General features: G+C 35.0%; 1 protein-coding gene across 4 annotated transcripts in view; it reads right to left on the reverse strand.

Annotated features, from left to right (window-relative positions):
* Positions 1-7,077: 7,077 nt before the first annotated feature.
* Positions 7,078-20,847, reverse strand: part of LOC131065657 (carbon catabolite repressor protein 4 homolog 5) — a 72,875-nt gene continuing 59,105 nt past the window's right edge. For 3 of the 4 annotated variants that reach the window (XM_058000244.2, XM_058000243.2, XM_058000242.2), the window contains 7 exons: positions 18,078-18,170; positions 17,927-17,959; positions 17,728-17,831; positions 9,619-9,721; positions 9,428-9,522; positions 9,249-9,333; positions 7,078-7,685 (listed from right to left, as the gene is read on the reverse strand). In XM_058000244.2, the coding sequence (XP_057856227.2) occupies positions 7,605-7,685; positions 9,249-9,333; positions 9,428-9,522; positions 9,619-9,721; positions 17,728-17,831; positions 17,927-17,959; positions 18,078-18,170 (594 nt within the window). In that variant the 3' untranslated portion in view covers positions 7,078-7,604. The remainder of the gene's footprint in view (positions 7,686-9,248; positions 9,334-9,427; positions 9,523-9,618; positions 9,722-17,727; positions 17,832-17,926; positions 17,960-18,077; positions 18,171-20,847) is intronic. The other variant, XR_009111446.2, reaches the window with a different exon arrangement.

A 20,847-nucleotide genomic window follows, 5' to 3' on the forward strand; every position in this document is an offset into this window, starting at 1 on the left:
TAAAAATCATAAGAAGTCCTGAAAAAATCTTATAAAAATCTTTAAAAACCTGAAATATCCAAAAAAAATATTAAAACATTTTCAAAAATCCTAAAAAAAATAAAAAACAAATTCACCAAATATCTAAAAATATTTAATCAACATTGTGAAGACGTAAACACTTTATACAAACATGCAACTTTGGACTTCAACAAAATCATAACATGACAAGACTAAGATCGAGTAGACATAACAACATCTTATCAATCTATTTAGAACAAATTGTGACAAGAATCATTCTTGCATGAAGCACAATGTCTTCTTATTTGGTAGGTTTTTTATTGTTTATGGTTTTATCTTTTGGTGACATGTCTTTTAGCTTTTCCGGGATGTCTCTGAGGGGATTTTATCTCTAGGATGTCTTTGACTAGAAAGGCGAGGATGGGCCATGTTCACTTGTTTGTTGCATGTGGATTGTTCCTTACTAATTTGATGGCTTGTCTTAGGACATGATTGTCTAAGATCATCGAGGACGTATGGGTCTCATGTGAACTGGGGCATTCCTTATTTGTTTGATGTGTCTTCCTACATACAATTGGTATGTTACTTCATTTAAGTCTAATCCATATCCAGATGATTTCATCCTTTTTCCATAATAAGCTCAATGATGATATGTGCATTGTAAAAGCACAAGAATTTTCATCACTTCATATCTTTTCTTTCATCTTTCATCATCATTTCATTTCTTCATGTTTGTTTCATTTCTTTCATCACCTTCGTATCTTTCATCAATCTCATTTTTTCTTTCATCACTTTCATGTCCTTTCCTTCATTTGTCATTTCTCTCCTCATCTTCTCATCATCCTCATCATTCTTCATAAATCGCCTTATCTCAAAGATCAATCAATAGTTTTTTTTCCCATAAATATGCCTCTTAATTTAAATGCCAAATCAATCAACTTGCTTCTTAGCATGGGATCCTATCGCTCCTTGATCAGTTAATCAAATATTGTATCAACTTATCTTGCATTGGCATCAATCTTAATCAGCTTAATCAACTTATCAACCTAGCTATACTAATCATTTCCACTAATTGTTCAGATATGCCTATCAATTGTGCATTTTCATCAAATGTGCATCTCTGCTTAATCACTCGTGCAATATCAATCGTCAAATCTCTTCCTCATGATCTATCGAGAGATCAATATTATCACAATTTATCTGATCAATCTCTCGAGGGGGCATATCATATTTATCATCATCCTTACCAGGATATCCTTGTCGCATATATTAATTAATTAATTTTTCTTTGGAACAACACGATAGGTTGCATTGTCTCAAAGAGGGGCAAAATGTGGGACAAACATTTATCTCCAACTACTTTCTTTAATCCTACATTTCTCCCACAACTTGCTTTCCCTATGAGGACTCCAATAAATACAATTCATTCCCTCTCATTTGGCTCTCTCACTTGTTGAAATATTAGCGTCGTAATGTCGCTTTGAGATATTTTTCATACTTAGTTGTTTTTTTTTTGCAAATCACTTTGATCATCTTTGCATCAAATCAACCATTCTCCATTCTCCATAGCTTCTTGCACTTAGTGCCAAAAATTTGAGAGCACAAATCTGAATTGCAAGATCTTGTAGATAGGAGGGCAATGGATTGAAGCATCTTGTGAATGCATAGTTTTAGTTTGTTTATTTGTTTTACATTTTTTGCATTTCGTAGAGAACAAACTTCATTGTATGATGTTGGATTTATATGCTTGAATCCTTGGCTTATAGTTGGTCTCTAAGGGTTCAAGAAATAATTTCATGTAACCTTCATGTGTCATCAAACTATGATGCTTTGTAATTGACTTCTTGCGCTAGTTTGGATCTTCCTCAAGCAGTTATAATTCACTAAGAGGGACATGACTATGATACTAATTGTTGAACACACCACAAGACTGAGAGGGGGTTGAATCAGTCCGAACCTCAAAATCCGAAATAGGGAAAAACCATGGAGAAAATCACACACTATATGAATAACTAATTACAATGTTTTAGGCTCAAATCCAAGTAGCTCATTGCACCTAAATGGACTTGCTAGACTAAGGCATACAACCTTAAAGCAAGATGCAAAGGACATGCATTACTGAGACTCGTTATCTCAAGGCAAGATACAAGGGACTACACAAGCTTCCAAAATAAACACACTATTTGACAAGTATAGGGAATATATAAATAGAAATGAACATCTCCTAATCATGAAATTGTACTTAAACCACTATGTCAAGCAACCAAGATCATGGCAAACACTATCTAAGAACACTATCACATTGAAGATATCATCATCAAAGCTCTTCACAAACTAACTTTTGCACCAAATCTACTTACAAATCATTCACATCCACTTCACATCAATTCACACAAATTTCGTACCTCAACTTATACAATCGCACATCTATATATACAATATTATTCACTAAAACCCTCAACTAGGTCGGCCACAGATAGAATATACAATATTACATAAATTAGGCCACTCAGACCAATAACACATAATGCAGTCCACTCCAGGAGTTAAAAGGGACCCAAACACATCACAAAAAATCCTTCTAAAACAATTCCAATGAACTGCACATGCTAACATATCCTCCAAAGTTGGCAACAATGAAATGTGTAAATAAAGAATAAAGCAGGTTAACTAGCCGACCCAAAAACATATTCCAAAAACATATTCCAATGCAAAGACACACTGCAAATCAACACATGCCACAGTAAGACCCATATCAACATCCAAAGCAACCGGCAATGCATATCCAGACCAAGAGAGCAAGAACCAAATAAGATACACCACCTCAATCGGCCAGAAGTCAAACCAACTAACAACATAGAACATAGAACATAACTTCACTTTCCAATCAAACTAGCACTAAAAAATTGAACTAGAATACTACACAAACCAAATGAACATGTCCTCCAAACCACAACACTTGAATCCACATATCTGAGAACTACCAAGCATTCTATGAACCAGTTCTGACATACAACCTCATTACCAAAAACAACAACAATCAGATCTACCATTTGAGCAACCCTAATAGTGGAATATATACATATCATAACCATTATATCCAAAATCGCGATCCATAATCTTCACAAATTAAAGAAATGCAAAGCATCCTTCCACTAGGACATTAAAAACTCTTTCCTACATATTGAAACTTCCACTACACTAGTCTTCCGGAAACACCTCATACTCACTCAACATCACAACCAGACCACTCAACAACAACAAAAAACTCACTTCCAGACCATCTACAGCACATAGTAACATCAATGACAACACCAAGATGTAAATGAAAGCATTAGCCTTCTCAAGGTTTTAAGTAGAGATACAACTAATTGCAAAAGTGATGATGGTAATGAGTCTAGAGAGCTAAACCATGGAGGGGCTTCTTTAATGAAGACCAAGTCATGTGCATCAAAGCTATCAAATATCAATATTGATAATGCCCAAACGAGCTACAATGTTGGTGAAAGTGTTAAAGCAAAGGTTGGTGAGAAAGGCAATTGCATTAAGTTGGAGATGATGGATTCTTATTTGGGAAATAAATTAATGGTTGGTGTTTTTCCATATAGTGTGTATATGGATGAGGATGGAGATAAGTGCTACAAACTAAAAAAAAAATAGAAGGTGATCGAGTACCTATAGTATGGTTGAAAATGAACAATTGGCGAGAACATCTCCAAAATACAAATTTTCTTGGGGAAAGTATATGGATTTTATGATGTCCCTTGTAAATTATAAGGCACATGCTTTGGTGAAAGGACCTTCCAATATATTTCAGAAAGGAAGGAAAAAAAATGAAACACTTGGGTGGCTTATTTTAATTTAAAAATCTTATGAAAGGCCACCAAAGAAAATAGTTCTAAAAGCTGCCAAAGTAAGTAGTTTTAAATGAAGATCCAATATTTAACTATACAATTTTGATCTGAATATTTTCTAAAGCTGACTTATGGTAGTTAGTTTATAATTAATTTTATAAAAATTTATAAGCTCCCCAAGTTAAAATAGTCAATCATAAAAGCTAAAGGGTCTTTTCTTTTCTATTTATTGTAACGTTTGTAAGAATAAAGGAGTTCAATTTTGAGTTGACGGCTAGGAGTTTCTAGAAAAGGCAATTGGGTATTTATTTTGTACAAATGAGAGAATCTGTGAACTCTTTTATTAAAGAAATGAATGAAGAGCATTCAAATGGTCTGAGTCAAACTTGTTTTTTGTGTTCAGTTTCTCTATTGTTGAATTTTTTTGTGTTCAGTTTCTCTATTGTTGAATTTATTTGATGTATTACCACATGATTAAGTGCAATTATTCTTCCTTTGCTTTATATACACTCTTTTAGCCTTTAAGAGATGAATCTTTTCATATATCTTCTATTCTTTTTAAATTTATTTTCCTTTCTCATTTTTTAGTCAAAAGCATATATATTAAAAGCAAAAATTTATCAGAGGAGAGTTTTACCTCTTAAGTTTTAGAGGAAGATCATTAAACAAATAGTAACTATTGATTCATTTAAAGTGGATTTATAGAAATAGGTACGAGGTTCATCTTTGATGTAAAATGTATATACTTGTTTATTTAAACCAATATTGTGATATTGAATGTGAAATTATAATTAATGATAAGCAATTTGAGATAGAGGTGTGTGAACATATGATGCACATCTCCGTCATGAAATGTGTTTATTTTGATTATCAAATCTTTAATCAAATTAATGCAAAATTACTAATTGGAATATTAACTCATAATGTCTATTTTAGATCTATCAAATAGATCATACTTAACTAGAGGGTATCTAGAGTCGTACAACAAATTCTTTGTATTTAAAACACAATACTAGTTCTTGTATGACATAGTGATCAAAATGATTCACTTGATTTGCTACCCTCGTGAAGGGTAGGGCCACTTCCTAATGGAAGGTGTGTGGAGGACCACTAGCCTATGGATAGAGGGAAAGTGCTTGGATGATGTTCTCCTTACAATTGAAAATTTTCAAAGACTTGGTTTATCAATGTTATTATCTTTATTTCACATGACATTGTCTTATTAACAACTTGCACTTTATGTCATCATTATGACACTTATGTACTTTATAGTAAATTATTGAGCAAAGATTTGTAAGACATTATTGATGAAAGAACTATGTTCAATTGATGTAATGAATTTCATGATATGATTTGTATTCAATTTGTAAGAGCAATTGTATAGTACATGATTATTATCTACTGACCAAAAAAGTACTGTTGAGAACTGTTGAGATCTTTAGAATAGACAACATGATGTTCGTCATCCATGGTATCAAAGCACAATTTCAAATCTAAGGCCTATGAGCCTACTATGCAAGAGCTTGTCAGTAAAAATAACCTTGTGTTACAATTTGAAGGAAAAAATGGATGGGCGAAAGACTTAAAAAAGAGAGGAAAGAAAAAGAAACCAAATAGGTGAAAACTGTAAATAAAACTAAAACAATTTGACTTATAAAGTAGAGGTCTCGCTCTCTAACTAAAACTTTGGTTGATGCTCAGGTGTGTGGGTTTGGAAAGGGGATGCTAATATGTAACCATAAAAAGATCCATATAAGTTGTGCAAGTTTGTCAATTTGTCATCATAACGACACACTCAAAACAATCTAAACTACCTTGTCTAGAATCCAAAATTTGCACGATGGGGAGACAATTAAATGTGAACCACCTTTTGGCAAAATATAATTAGGATCCTTTATTAGTGAAAGAGACCATGTAACATGAGAGTCTTGAAATATATTCTCTGTAGATTGTGAGAGAAAGTGCTGTCTAGATGTAATTAGGGTGTCATCCCTCCCGTTGTAACTTACAAAATAAAAAATGCAACTTATGACTTCCAAATAAATAAAATTGATACATGCAAACAAAAGTTATATTTCTACCTTGATTCCGAGGTTCCTCAAGATTCCAACACTCAAACCCATGTACAACTACAACACAGATATAACTGATAGTAATCTTTCAGACAATTTGCTTTTTCGCTGAATAACACAAGTCTTCTATGACCATAAGGATAGCAACCTATCTCCTTGGGCATAAATAATCTTGATTGTCAGAAATAAGAAACCTGGAACTTCAATAAAATCTCCTCACATTTTGTATAATGCCAATTGCACAGAAGTAAACATGCATATTTTATACAGCAATCTTTGCCAGATCTGCAATTCCAATTCAGGCTAGACAATCTACAGGATATGGCTATATCTTCAGATATATTTCTCCCTTCTTTATCAGGGAAAGGTCCTACAATTAAAGGTTTCACATAATCTATGATAGAACATTGCAATTTAAATAGTGCAAATTATTAAATTCTATGAACTCATGAGGATTTGATAATCTACATTCCAAACAAGAAATCTTAGATTAAGGGCAAATTTTCAATTCCTTCGTAGATGAAGGTTCAAGAATCTACCTCTTCAACTACAAGTCAATTGATGCAGGCTACTTGTTCTATTTCGGGTGAGGACTTGAATCAGAACATTTAGGATTATCAGAGCAGTTTTGTGCAACTTCAATGTGTTAACCAACATGCACCTATCACTATTTACAATGTAAGCTAGCTATGAAATGTTTAAAGAAAATAAATTTTAGTTTTAGCTACTAAAATAATATTGAAAGGAGCTTGGGTTCAACAAGAGCTTTCACTTTCAGTTGTGCACATTTTGAATACACATTTGCCTTATGACTTGAGTTATCCATGAAAACATGTTCATAAACACATTCGTGCAAGTTTAAAGCACTTCAAATGCGTATACTACCAAATAAAGAGAATACAATTCGTGAAATTCTTCTCTCCAAATCGGACTCTCAAATTCATCAGAAATTACTCATGAAATTGTGACAGAACAACTGATCCTTTTCAAAAGAAATTTATGATATTGGCTCATTAATTTGACAGTTCTCATTCAGTCCATAACTTAGATATGAAATCTCTAACTACAAAACTAATAGAATTCAAATTTCAAATTAAAGCTACAAAAATTCACAAAGGAAAATTTTGAATTTTAATTGAAAATCCAAAAGCTAAAAACAAGCAAATTGATGAGAAAATGTGATTATGAAAATTGTTGATGCCAACAACATGATTTTGAAAGGATTGTAGTTTTGGATTGTTCGGTTTGTCAGCAAACTGACCTTAATAATTTAATTTTATACCACAGATTAAAGAGTTCATTTTTTGGTACAACTTACAACATACAATCCCCATGATACAAACAAATCTGTTTTGGATCTGCTTTAAATTTGCAAGAAAAAAATCTCTGGCAAGTCCAGCACTGCAACATTAGGCTTGCCAGAAGACCAATTCAACTATGATACAGAAGCCATATTCTAGCATTACACTGTTGGAACAAGGCTATAATCGATCACTGCATACTTATTTCTGACCGACCAATTTCATCATAAATCGCCAATATTATCATAGAAATCATTTGTGCATCAGTCTCTGAAGGCTGCCAAAATATAAGTGTGCAAGCTGCACACACGCTGAGTGATGATGTCTAAGATTTGAAGGGCTTAACAATACTTGACAACATCAATCTACTGTTGCAATCATCTACTTCTGTTGTCACCCCTCTTATCTTCCGAAAAGGCAAATTCACAAGCTAAAGAAAGATGATCACTGCCCCATTTCTGCAGTGTTCAACACAGACAAACAAAAGCAAAATACAATAAAAGGCAGTCAAATGGCATCCAATTCAATGTATGGCATGAATATCAAATTATATATTCTCCCCCTGGTTTATAGAAAAGCACTTGAAATTTCTACCAGAGCAAATTAAATTTTGTGGAAATGCTACTAAAAGAACCATATAATTCTGCTTCTCTTAAAAGATATTAAAGTCAAGATCCAGTTTATACAGAACCGCAGATAAAATTAACATCTATTCTTAAGAATAGTAATCCTATAGAGAAAATAATTACAGAAATTACTTGATAAGCAAACTCTATATAAAAATAATTCATTAAAAACCAAATAACTGGCACCCCAATAGTCACAGATGAAAGAAAAAATGCAAAAATGTACTGGATCAATTGACTGTCAGTATTTGAGCAAGATGGAGGTTGAACATTGACCAAGGAGGCTTCGTATAACCAAATTTCAAGGTAATGCATGTACAGGTAAAATGTCTGTAAAATTGTTAGAATGTCCTGCATGTATGCTTAAAGCAGATGCTGGGGACCAGAACCTGCAGCCTTCAGCTTTTTTTTCAGACTTTGAACCTAAGTAAAAGCTTGCCATACATCAATATATTGATTGATCTCTAAAACTTTTGAAACCTAAGCTATAGGAAAGGAATTTTAAAGTCAATACCAGCCTTATAAGGTAGGGAAAGCTATATTCCATGATATATAGTATATACTATATAGTATATACAGTAGCACTAAATGAAATGGATGATAACGATGCACAACCTACCTAGGAAAAACTATTTTCAATTTCCATTTTGGAATCATCTCCCTTCTGCTTCACACCCCATTGTTCTTGGCAATCTTTTTACAATTAGGATAAATCATCAAAATAATTGTTCTTGGATGATACAAAGTTACATGTCATGGTCATCAGGATTTCACATAGTATTGCTCTTCCTCATAAAATATTCTACTCACAAAAAAAAACATGCGAAATCAATCTGAATAAATGAACGTGTCCTCTGAGCTTGATATACAAGGTTTATAAATGCCTACAAATCCAATCCACTTTAGAAACACTGTATACAACTGTAATCACAAGCATGTTGCAGAGCAGCCCCTCCTCCCAAAAACCAGTGATTTTACAGGTGCTTTAGACTATGTAAAGAGTTGGAGTAAAAGATGCACTCAGTTAAGTTACAATACAATAGCATAAATGATAGGATAGGAAATGACATAGACTGCAACAGAAAAGACATTTCAAATTTGGCTATGAGCAATAGTTCCATGTCATTTTATCCTCACAATTTACACCCCACTAGAACACAAAAACTATACAAGCAGGAAAAGGAAAATTATGGAAAGCCAAATTTGGATAATTTTTAGGACTGCATTAATGTATTGGAAGACCATGTGTTAGCCACAAAGACATTTCAAAATTGGCTGAGTAACAGTTCCATGCTATTTTCTTCCCACAATCTATTGTCCAATAGAAAACCAACACTATAAGTAGAAAAGGCAAAAATAGGGGAAACGAAATCTTATAAATTTAAGAAGGCATACATGTGTTGGAAGACCAGGTGTTTTCCGCAACACATCAAGGGGCAATGTGTCCAAAACTCTTAATGGGGTTAAGCCTTCTGAGAACCTGTCAGTCAACATACATTTCTTTTATCACTAAAAAACCGTTGAAAAACCAAAACTGAAAAGATAAGCAGTATTTCATAATCTGCAATTCATACCAGATATAATCAACAGTGCCCAAGAATTTTGAGTGATAAGTTGTGGCCAAAGGTTCTCCATATTCATCTCTGATCCTAGAGTTTCCCTGCCTTCCCTGGTTGATTTCAAAATTACACAATTATTTGAATGAATTTAACAGGAAGCAACATTTGGTCAACTCTAATTATATGAATGATTGGAAATATTTAACCTGAACACATGCATATGCACTGAAAAGCTTAAGTGGGTGCTTGAGTCTTGTACAAGATGAGTTACCAGTTGCAGCTTTCAACTCATCTTCATACCAATTGTATCTGAAGGACAAATAAATACAAAACATAAATGAAGAATCCAATTTAATACCAAGAAGCATACCAGCATTTCATGCGTAGACACCCAAAATCTACCACACTAACTCATTCACCATTTCTAACACTGTTGAAACCACTGTCAAGCAATTAATTCCACATTACTAATTAGCTAAATAATTTTTATTATTATGTTAATTATTCCATTTTCTCCATTTATCCTAATTAAGTAAATAATCTTTATTACTTAGTTAATTAATCCATTTCTCCAGTTATTCTAATTAAGTAAATATTTTTTATTATTTAGTTAATTAATCCATTTTCTCCATTTCCTTAGGATTAAGTTGTCATCTACCTTGTCAATCCTATGACATGGTTCCAACATCCTTTAAAAGTATCCTATATAACTTAATATTTTGTCATATTTATTCTCACTGTTGTTTGTAATACATTCATAAGGAGTGATGAGTTCGTAAATGTAAGTTGTGAACACAATTATTTAATATTGTTTCCACACATAAGTGTTGATCATTTTGTCATTGATGTCAAAGGTTTGTTGTAAAGAGAAATGGAATGAAATGCTAGCTACGCTGCTGATTAATCATCAGATTTTCACAAGCTACTTGGCTGTCCGCTTGAGCTACTTGGCTACTTGATTGAGCTATTTGGTTGTCTGCTAGAACTACATGGTTGTGTGCTTGAGCTACTCGGTTGTGTGCTTGAGCTGCTTGGGTGTCTGCTTGTCCACATCACCTGCTTAGTCAGCTTATCTACCACGTCATCCTTTGAAGGTTCACTCTTCCAAATATCTCGATTTAAAAGAGGCATGATTATCTTATATGGACTGCGATAGTTTTGAATACGGTGGCTATTCTTTAATATGCCTTCATTTCATATGCGTCAGAATTATGTTTGGTGATTTTAATCAAAGCGATTCCTTTTGGTGTGACGGCATAAGAGAGTGGGACTGCTTCGAGCCTTTGTAACGCCTTTCTACATTCATGAATAGAACAGAATTTCCTTTTTGAGAACATGTGGTATTGTGGTTGAGACTATCGTTTTCAGGTTATTGCAATGGTAATAAGATTCTCTTTGACCATTGCATTTTATATACAAGACTTTTTGGAGAGTTTGTCGTTGGCTGAAGGACTATCGTGGCTCTCTTTTTTATTTCTGAGTTGATGCTGGGAGAACGTGTTTTGTGAGTGGAGCACTATTTTTGGCCTTTTTGTAACAGTTCTCCGCATTAAGCAATTGATCACGTCTTGAAAAAGTGGTCATTTCCTGATATTAAAACGTTTATAGAAGACTTTATGGGAGGCGTCTATTTCCAAGATTGTGCGGTCTGTTTTTGAGTAAAAAAAATAAATGCATGAGCTTTTTTAAAAGAAAAACGGCTGTAGTGTTTCATTTTGTGTGGGAAAACGCTAATGTGATGCTGTGATTGAAAATCAAGTTTAAGCTTTATAAACGTATTTTCTGAACAAATATTTGCTATGAAACTTAGAGCAGATTCTGATTGATTTGTCAACTCTGCAAATATATACTAGCTTTGGAATTAGTTACAGGTCGGCTTAGTCTGTTAATCGAGGTTTATATGAAGGTTGGAGGTCGATCTTGGTGTGCTTATGCAGATTAGCTTGGCGAAAAAATTCTATACCCTTACAGCCAGAGAATAACCTTGCTGGGCGTGATTGACATTCAGAGTTGATGCATTACATTGAACCAGCATGAAGAGCAATTATTCTATTCCTGAACATTGGTGGTCATTGATAATCTTCACTAGGGGTGTTTATAATTCTCTAGAGGAGACAAAGCGTAACTTTGAGGTTGAGACTTCTGGAGGTTTAATGAATGCAAAAAGTGTTGTTGATTTTAGTCTTCCATCTCACGTAAAAAGCTGAACGAAGTTGGTATTTTGAGGAGAGTTGGTGTTCACTTATGTATTTATGAGTTGATGCTCTATTAGTAATTGAAAGCTATTGATGTATCATGGTTTTTTACCCAAAAGGGTTTTCCATGTGAAATTCGGTGTTTGCATCTTGATGTTTGCTCTCTATGTTTTATGTGGTTTCGTGCATTTAAAAGTTTAAAATATTGATTCACCCTCGCCCACCTCTCAGTATTTTTTGTGCGCTTTATGTAATGTTGTAAATTGCATCCCGTGCAATTCTGCGTCACATAAGCATCTTCGCTCCAAGTCGATGGAGATCATGCATCGTCATATTTGTCCTTTTGTCCACATGGTTTGCTTCATCAACTTAGAACTTGGCTTCTAGTGACCATGTTGACCAGTTGAGCATGGGACTCTAGCGAGCCGTGGAAACATTTGTGCACCGCGCTAGTGTCCCGTGAATCTGTCAGCTCGCAGGTGGCCATTTGAGCATTATGCCTACGCCCTGAAGAGTTTGCAATGCCTCTATCCATGGCCACTGATGTCGGGATTCATTTGGGAGGCTATATCTCTCACATTTCTGGCCTTTCTTGGGGGTTCTTGATCATTTTGAAGTTAATTTGAGCTCTTGGCATCCATTACTCTCGCTTTACACAAGTCTCTCAACATTTAAAGACCACCATTGTGGCAGCCTCTCGGAGAATTCACGGTGTTGTCTTCACAAGTGTTGGGAAGGAATTCATTCTCTCTTTCTTGGTTCATTAGTATAAAGACCACCATTGTGGCAGCCTCTTGGAGAACTCACAGTGTCGTCTTCACAAGTGTTGGGAAGGAATTCATTCTCTCTTTCATGGTTCATTAGTATATCTCTAATATTTCACTCTAGCTTAATCTTTATTGTTCATCTCCTATCTTTATCATTTATTTTCCCATCGTTGCTACTACTTGGGTTGTCCGTGGAGGTGGAAACACCGAAACGGGGGTCTAACTGAGGCAAACCTCTAAACACAACCCCCAACATTTTCCTCTGTTTGCTTGTGTGCAGGTTTATTATCGTGGGGAGATATTTATCTTGCAAAGGCTTCAATCACGGATTGGCTGTGAGCTTTCCTTTATTCTCTTTCACTTTGTTTTAAGCATTTCGCATTCTATATTGTTCATTTAATAGTCATCTTATCATTTGTACAATAGTTTAATTGTATTTGTCATCTCTGTACGACTTTTGTACTCTGTCTATACAGGATGACAGCATGCTGCGCTAGTGTCCCAATTCCGCACGCTCGTCCCGAGGACAGAGACTAAACAGAGTCATCTAAGGATCTTATTTATAGCTTGTTAGTTTAGTTCTACTTTTTCATCCCTTGGCTCACCTTTAGTGCCAGTATAAGTGAGGTAAAGTGAAGATAGATTTGTCCTTGAGGTTCATCACCTTGAGGGTGACAAATCCCATCCTCTACACTTTTCAATAAGGACGACTAGAATGGGATAAATAATGAATTAGGAATAGGGCAAATGAGTGATCTTTGGACTTCTCTAAGTGGGAGCTTGGAAGAGACAATGGGGTCTCTTGGTATTCCATCATTTATTACATTTAATATAACGGGTATCTTGCAAGTTTGGCCAAATTGGAGGGAAAGTATTGGAGCCAAAACCAATGTCATTTCGTCTTTCATGAAGGTAATTCAAGGGTTGTAGGCGTTTGGAATAAAGAGCCTTCTTTGGACACTTCTATTGGTGATTTTGGAGCTCTTGACATTTTATAAATTCAGTTCTTTGGATGTAGAAAATATGAAAATAGTTGAATGTAGAGTTAATTCGCAAGAACAAGGACAGGTGGGAGGCATAAGGAGATTGTTCATAGGTACATAGGTGCTGCTATGTTGGGAAGCAAAGAGGAGAATGGAAGTGAATGTGTTGTAATCACATTTATTGTTGATAATGCATACTTGGCCTCTCTTCTTGGTGAAGCTTTTTCTCGCAAGGGTTTCTCCACGTAAATCCTATGTTATGCGGTGTTTCTTATGTTGCTGATCTATGCCTCACTGCTGCTATCTTATGGTTATGCTATTCTTTATTCTGTGCTGTTATAAGTTCACATAAGATAGGATTATTAAGCATGATATGTAGGCTGAATTTTTGGCATCATAAAGATGAAGGAACTAAGCATGGTTTTCCACATTAAGGCAACTTAATTTTTCAGATTTGCATATAAGTTTCATATTTTCACGTTGTAGTTGTCCAAGCCATAGTTGGACTACTCGCCGATTAAAAACTCGAGAGTTTTTCTTCAAGGCGAGTCATACTCGCCATAAAAACTCGCCGAGTTTTTCGCGAGTTTTTCATAAAAACTCGGCGAGTTTCTATAAAAAACTCAGCAACACTAAAAAAAGAGGCCCAAACATGTCAAAGAATTATCTAATTTTTGTTTTTTCAGGTCAATTTCATTCTCTATCCCTCTCTTTCTCACCCTCAGACCTCAACGAGGGGTGCTACCCTCAACCTAATTTTAATTTGCAGATGCTTGGTGGAAAAGTTTGGGTGGACATACCCCAAATCTCAAAAAAATTGCCCTCGAAATCTTATGTCAACCTTGTAGTTCATCCAGTTGTGAGCACAATTGGAGCTTGTTTGAGGCCATTGACACGAAGAACAGGAGCAAGTTAGCTCAAAAACGCCTCAATGACCTTGTCTTTGTGTAATATAATCTTCAGTTGTGCATAAGGTAGAGGAAGCACTACCTGATCCAATTGATTTGGATGATATAGATCCTTACATTGACTACATATCAGAGGAGCAGCCTCCATTGTTTATAGAGGATGGCATCAATGATTTGGAGAGGTAGGCTACGAAGGAGGGGGGTGGATTTGGTTTCACACTGGATGACATTAAGGAGGATGAGGATTCTTTGCCAGTGCCAGAAGCAGGTGGAGACATAGCTTCATCCAGGATGGAGGATGAGCCAGCCATACCGAGCGAAGAGGCACAGTCACGCCCACTACAAACTTCTAGGACTAGACCCTCTAGTTCTACCTCTCCCCGAGTTTTTCCTAGAGTTGGGAAGAGAAAGTTGTAATTGTAATTTGTAATGATGTATTTACCTTTGGTTTTACAAAAACTATTTACTATATTGCTTTCAGGCTTCTAACCATCAACATTCCTCATGAGGATGCGATTTGTAGACACTTTGCATTTAAATACATCTAGAATCAGCTTGTTTCTTTTGTGTTATCATTTATTGACTCATTGGATGCATCTTCTCATTAAAGTTTGCAAAAAAAGAGCATTTTTTATTAAATTTAAGCGTGTTTTTAAGTTGCCGAGTTTTTCTGAGTTTTTCCTGAGTTTTTTTCCCAAGGGCTTGGTGAGTCAAGCCGAGCCGAGTCGCGAGTAGTCCAACTATGGTCCAAGCCTTGTATCTCATCCTTTGATTGGTTTATTGGATAGAGATTGATCTTCGCAATCTTTGGTATTGAGCCTGTTTATTTCTCAACACATTTACTCTAATAGACTAATTATATAATTAGTTTTTATGTAATGTCCAACCTAGAGATTAAGGGATGATAAAAAAAGAAAAGGAAAACAACAAACAAATTAACATAGATTTAATGGGAGCAAGGGGAACACAGTACAATCAATCTTAATACCAAAGAAAATCAAATAGTCATGACTTACACTTTGCTTCTATTAACACGCAAATGCTCGTCAAGATAGACCAGAGCTTGAATTTACTAAAGCATGGCAATCAGATCTCTCTACAAATCTCAGGTTTAAAAAGAGAAATTAGTAATCGCATTAGTAATCCCATTACAAACAATGGGTTATGTGAGATCATCTTCTTCTTCCCCAACCTGGCAATACTTGACAATGTCATATTACATGAAAAGGCCCCAACATCGAGCCTCTTTGTGCGTTCTTCTCTTCTGCAGAACCTTCCTTTTGTAGGACCATCTCGCTCTTAGACAGGAGTATGAGGTGCTGCACATCTCTTCGAGGAAGATAATTAGAATTGTACAAAACTGGGATCAAATTAAGATTAATTTGTTAAGAATGGTTGACCAAAATGTGAAAGGTAGTGTCTCCTAAATAGACAAGGTATATAAGGAAGTTAAAAAAAGAAAGGAGAGGGGAAGGGAATAAACATCAATCAAGTGATCATCATTGAACAGCAGAAAGAAAGCATTCGATCAAGAAGAAAACTTTGAGTTTCATAGAAAATAAAACTAGACTCCAAACTTATAATTGAAGTCATTGGTATAATGCATGGCATTCTAATTGACTGAATTGATATTTATCTTCCATTTGATAAGAAGTAGAGTATTACATAGATAACACATTGCCACTGCTATATATATTTCTATATGTTGTTATTATTGCTATGATTTTGCCTATATGCAGAATAGAATGGATATAACGATTCCCTTAAAGTTATCATCCAATTGGCCATCCCATTTTGGAATGGAGATAGTGCATATGAGGAGTACAAGTAGCTAGGAAGCCATTCTGGTAGAGACACCCCAAGCAGGCCTGGGAGCCCAAATGATGGCTGTCATTCCATGCTCCTGGGCTAGATGGAACTGCTCAAGGCACCTTGTATGATCTTCCAAGTGGTGCTCCATAATGACAATTGGTTGTTTGGGTAGAACCTTAAAGGAATCCCATATGTACATTCTGAATATTATAATAGTGATTAGAATTCTATTTGTAACATTGTTGGATTATATGTTTATTTATCTTTTGATAACTAACCTGGTTGCAGGCTAGAAATCAAGGTATTAAGTTAACAATTTGCATTTCCCAACATCATCCATACCTTATTTAGGAATTCTAGGGAAAATCTGAGAAAAGTCCCGAAAGGGGACATTACATTTTATTATTTAATTAATTAATCCATTTTCTCCTTTTATTCAAAATAAATTAAAAAATTCAATCATCCACATGGCCATCCACAATTATTAAATAAAAATCAAATCTCTTGCATCTCAACCATCCATCCAACAATAAATCTCAACCATTCACATCCCCATTTGAATATCTATAAATCCACCCTCCATCCTTCATCAAATAATCATCAAAAGCCTGACGAGCACATGCTGCCAAAATCTTGCGCAAAGCTTAAGCAACCACAGTCCATGAGCAAATCCACTCAACAAAGGAGATCTTCGCTTGGTAAGCAAAAGTAAAAACAGTTAATTTAGTATTCTATACATCTTCAATCTGAGGCTATGTTGGTTTCAAATAACAATTTTGATATTCTTTCATTTCCTCTTTTGTTTATTCTAAGGTTTTACATAGTATTGACACAGCATGGCAACAAGTAATAGGAATTAAAATGCTTTGATTTAAAATAGGAGAAAATTCAGGAAAAACTTGGGTACTAAAATAGAAAAATATATTATATTTATAAAAATAGAGATAAGTTCGATTTTATTACTTCATGTCAAATATAGTGCATGGAGATAAGAAATAAACATAACACATTAAAAAAATAAGAGCTGTAAAAAGCAAGAAGGATTTCTAGAAACAATTATTTTACTTTTACTTAGGGCCAGGCTTCTTGAAAAAATATACAGTTGGTCCTAAGTAGTGCACAAGTGCTGTCATCATCAAACACAACCTACTATTTTAGCGGCAATGCAATGTTTTGTACTGAAACCTTGGTAGGATGTAATTACGAGATACACCCTCACTAGTGTTATTAAAAACAAAATTGAACCTATTCAAATTTAAACTTCAAAATAGAATGCCCCAGCCTTAATCCCAATCTAAAAAATTTCCAATCTTCCTGCACTATTATTTCCTCTCCAATAGTTACAATGAGCCAAAAAAAGGAAATGTGTACTTGAAAAAAGTTCAAAATCACATTTCAAAAAACTTGGGAAATTACATAGCGAGATAGTTGGTTTTTGGTGTAGAGCTACTATGCCAAGAAGACTACATAATAACAAAAATTAAATTAGAATATATTACATAAACACTGACCAAGGTTAGGGAATAGCTATATAAGCCAAATTACTTTAAGCACTACTCTTAAATAGGAACACTTTCATAATTATAGCCTCAAGATTTATACAATCTAATTTTAAAAAACACAACAAATGCTTTGTGACATAATTGGTACCTGATTGGTTTAAATGTAGTCTGCTTTAGTGTCGCAGTGTCTGAATCGGGCACATTTTCAATCTGACCAGAAATTTCTCTACGGTTGTGTGCTAGAAGATCCAACTAAGACAAGAAAAAGTATCAATAACAGATAAAGTTAAACTGGCTGTGTGCATAGCCATGTCAAAGACTAATGTAAAATACTTTAGCAAACTCACCTTAGAAGAGGCAAGAAATTGATAGAGTGCACTCTGCACACAAAACGAATGTAATTTCATGAAAGTAATTTGGTTATCAACACTGCTATCAGAAATACAAATATCCAACATGGATATTTTACTTGCAGGAATTCAAATTTTAGAAAAATACCTGAGGAGTGCTGTTGAAGTCACCAGCGATTACAATAGGTGCTCTGTCCCATTTCTTTGAAAGCTCACGAGCTTTTTCAAGAAGTATACGAACCTGCACAAAAGTAAAAAATCTTACATATTTAAGCTGAAATAAAACATTGACCGCTTCCCCCACCAGATAACTATTTAAAATTTAGGTTTCTTGTATACTAGACCTTACAGTAACAAGTTCCCTGGTTCTGATTGATTCACTATCCTGTACAAAACTTCTTCAATTCTCACTCAGGAAAGTAAAGCAATCTTTTCATTAATCTGTTCAAGCTATAATGTTTAATCAGCAATCTAAAAAATCTGACCCACAATCAAGTAGAGCCTCCAAATATGAAGAAGTGATGGAATTGACCTTTTATTGTTGACAGATGCAGGTAGATTTTCCATCGCTGTCGATCAACTACTCTCATATGTAATTGGAAAGTTATGGTCAGCAGATTGCATCCACCTTAGGGATGCCAATCCGTATTGACAACTCAGAAGCCTCCCTACTGGCTGATGTTCAAACACGAGCCTAATAAATATGTACAAGCATTTGAGCATCAATATCTCAATTCTTTTTCTTTTTTGTTTACCAACAGATATCAACCTTCTGAAGGACCCCCTCTTTTTTAATGCAACCTGCACACCCTAGGGATGGCAATCTATGTTGACAACTCAGAAAGCCTCCCTAGTGGCCAATGTTCAAAGTTCAAACACAAAAGTTCAATAAACATGTGCATAAATTCGACCATCACTAGCTCAATTCTTTCTTCTTTTTTTAAGTACCAAGAGGTGTCAACCTTCTGAAAGACGCCCTCTTCTTTTAATGCAACCCTCCCCTATGGAACCCATAGTATTTTTTCCCCCTTTTTGGCTTTACAGACTCCTCAACTCCCTCAGCCCCTCTTCCCATCCTCCTCATATCCTTGATACCCCTCCCAGCATTCCCACCACCCCTCTCACCCTCATCCTGCAGATTTACCATAAATATGGTTCCAAACAGCCATCAAAAATCCATGAAGATTTCATCTTTTTGAAGACTCAAATCACCAAACTCTATGAAACTCAATATATTTCCTGAAAAGGAATACCAAATCCAGATAGGGTGGATCTCACACCACCAAAACCAGTAGATTGACGAGGGTTTTTGTCCTCAACAACACCCAAAAGAAATTCCTCTGTTCATTCCAACAACATTCTCTTGTGTGCAAACTCTACATAAAGAAAAGAGAGCCCAAACTCCAATTTATAGGGTTTGGAGGGAAAATAAGGGCATTAAAATTTTAAATATTTTATCTTCCTCCAAAAGGCCCCTATAACACCTTTTTAAAACAACTTTAGTCCTCACAACCTAGGCATCCAACTTGGAACATTTACTTAACAATATATTTACCACTTAATAATAAAATGCCACTATAATACTTAGTGTAAATATTTAAAAATGACTCCAATCACCTTACAAGAACTTGCCAAGACACTGGAAACACTTCCACACATCAGATGCCCACTCACTAGTTGGTACAACCTGCCTGTAGGTGTACAAACTCACATAAGGAACTCCACGCTTACCAAAGTTGGTATGGTCTAAACTAATACTTCATTTGCAGACGTAGTCATAACTTCTAGATGAAGCCACCAAGACCAACTAGGTGAATTTCCATTATCAAAACCAGTATTTTCAAGAGAGTTTTCAACCTCAAGAAATTAGAGATGAAAACAGGTTCTCCCAAATGCAGAAGCAAATCTCATCTCATGTCTAGCCTGAAAAATGAGCTCTCATCCTCCTTTTATAACATTCTAGAGGAAATACGATAATAATTTCTCTTTATCCTCCAAAAGCTCTTTTTTCAAATTAAATAATAATCTTTCTATAGAGCAAAAGAGTCCCATGTGCCTAGGTGTCACCCTTGAAGGCACAACTTAAAAAATTTTAAATAAATAATTATACCTTAGTTGTCTTTTCAATATTTTCTCCTTACAACAGCTTAAGTAATAATAATTTAATAGATTAATAAATCACCCAAGTTGCGGAAAACATCAAAATGAGATAAATATAAAATTCAGAACATAGCAAAATGATTCTGATGACTTAGGGTGAACTGAAACATCTTGGCATGTATCTTAGAATAACATACTTCTTCAGCTCCCAAAAAGGCAGAATTGCATTCTGAAAGCATTATGAGGCCGATCAAGCCCATCTGAACTCACTGCCATGAACAAAACCATTGCTGATCAATCATGTTCTCTCCATGAAAGTTGGAGTTCTCCCATGCCCACCAATTAGCCTATGAGAAAACTTGAAAAATAGGCTAATTGTTCTCAAACTGATTATGCTTGAGAAGGGACATTTCACCATGTTGTACAGAAACATCTAAAATTCATTGCATTCCGCCAAAGTTGTTTATAATTTTGTGATCAAATTCTTGAACGTGAACTTAACACAAAACTCACCAACTTCCATTACCGGAAACCACATCAAGAGCTCTCTGCTTGTGAATAGCACATTCAGCTTCCAACCGCTTGATATTCACATCATGAGAGTTTTCAATGTCCCAAGAGGTTAACCTCATGCAAAATGGGATAGACTCACTGCTTCCGTGCACCACAAAAAACTTAGAAATACTTTCAGGCTTTTTCCTGAGTACCAATTCTCTCCATCTGCATTTTCCTTGTTTCCTCCATCTTCCTGACAAAAAAATATCATCCATCTAAATGTTTGGTCCAAGCAATTGAAACCTATCACTCATGCTGCTGCA

Source organism: Cryptomeria japonica, chromosome 3, assembly GCF_030272615.1.
Source record: "Cryptomeria japonica chromosome 3, Sugi_1.0, whole genome shotgun sequence".
In the NCBI taxonomy this organism is placed as follows: Eukaryota; Viridiplantae; Streptophyta; class Pinopsida; order Cupressales; family Cupressaceae; genus Cryptomeria; species Cryptomeria japonica.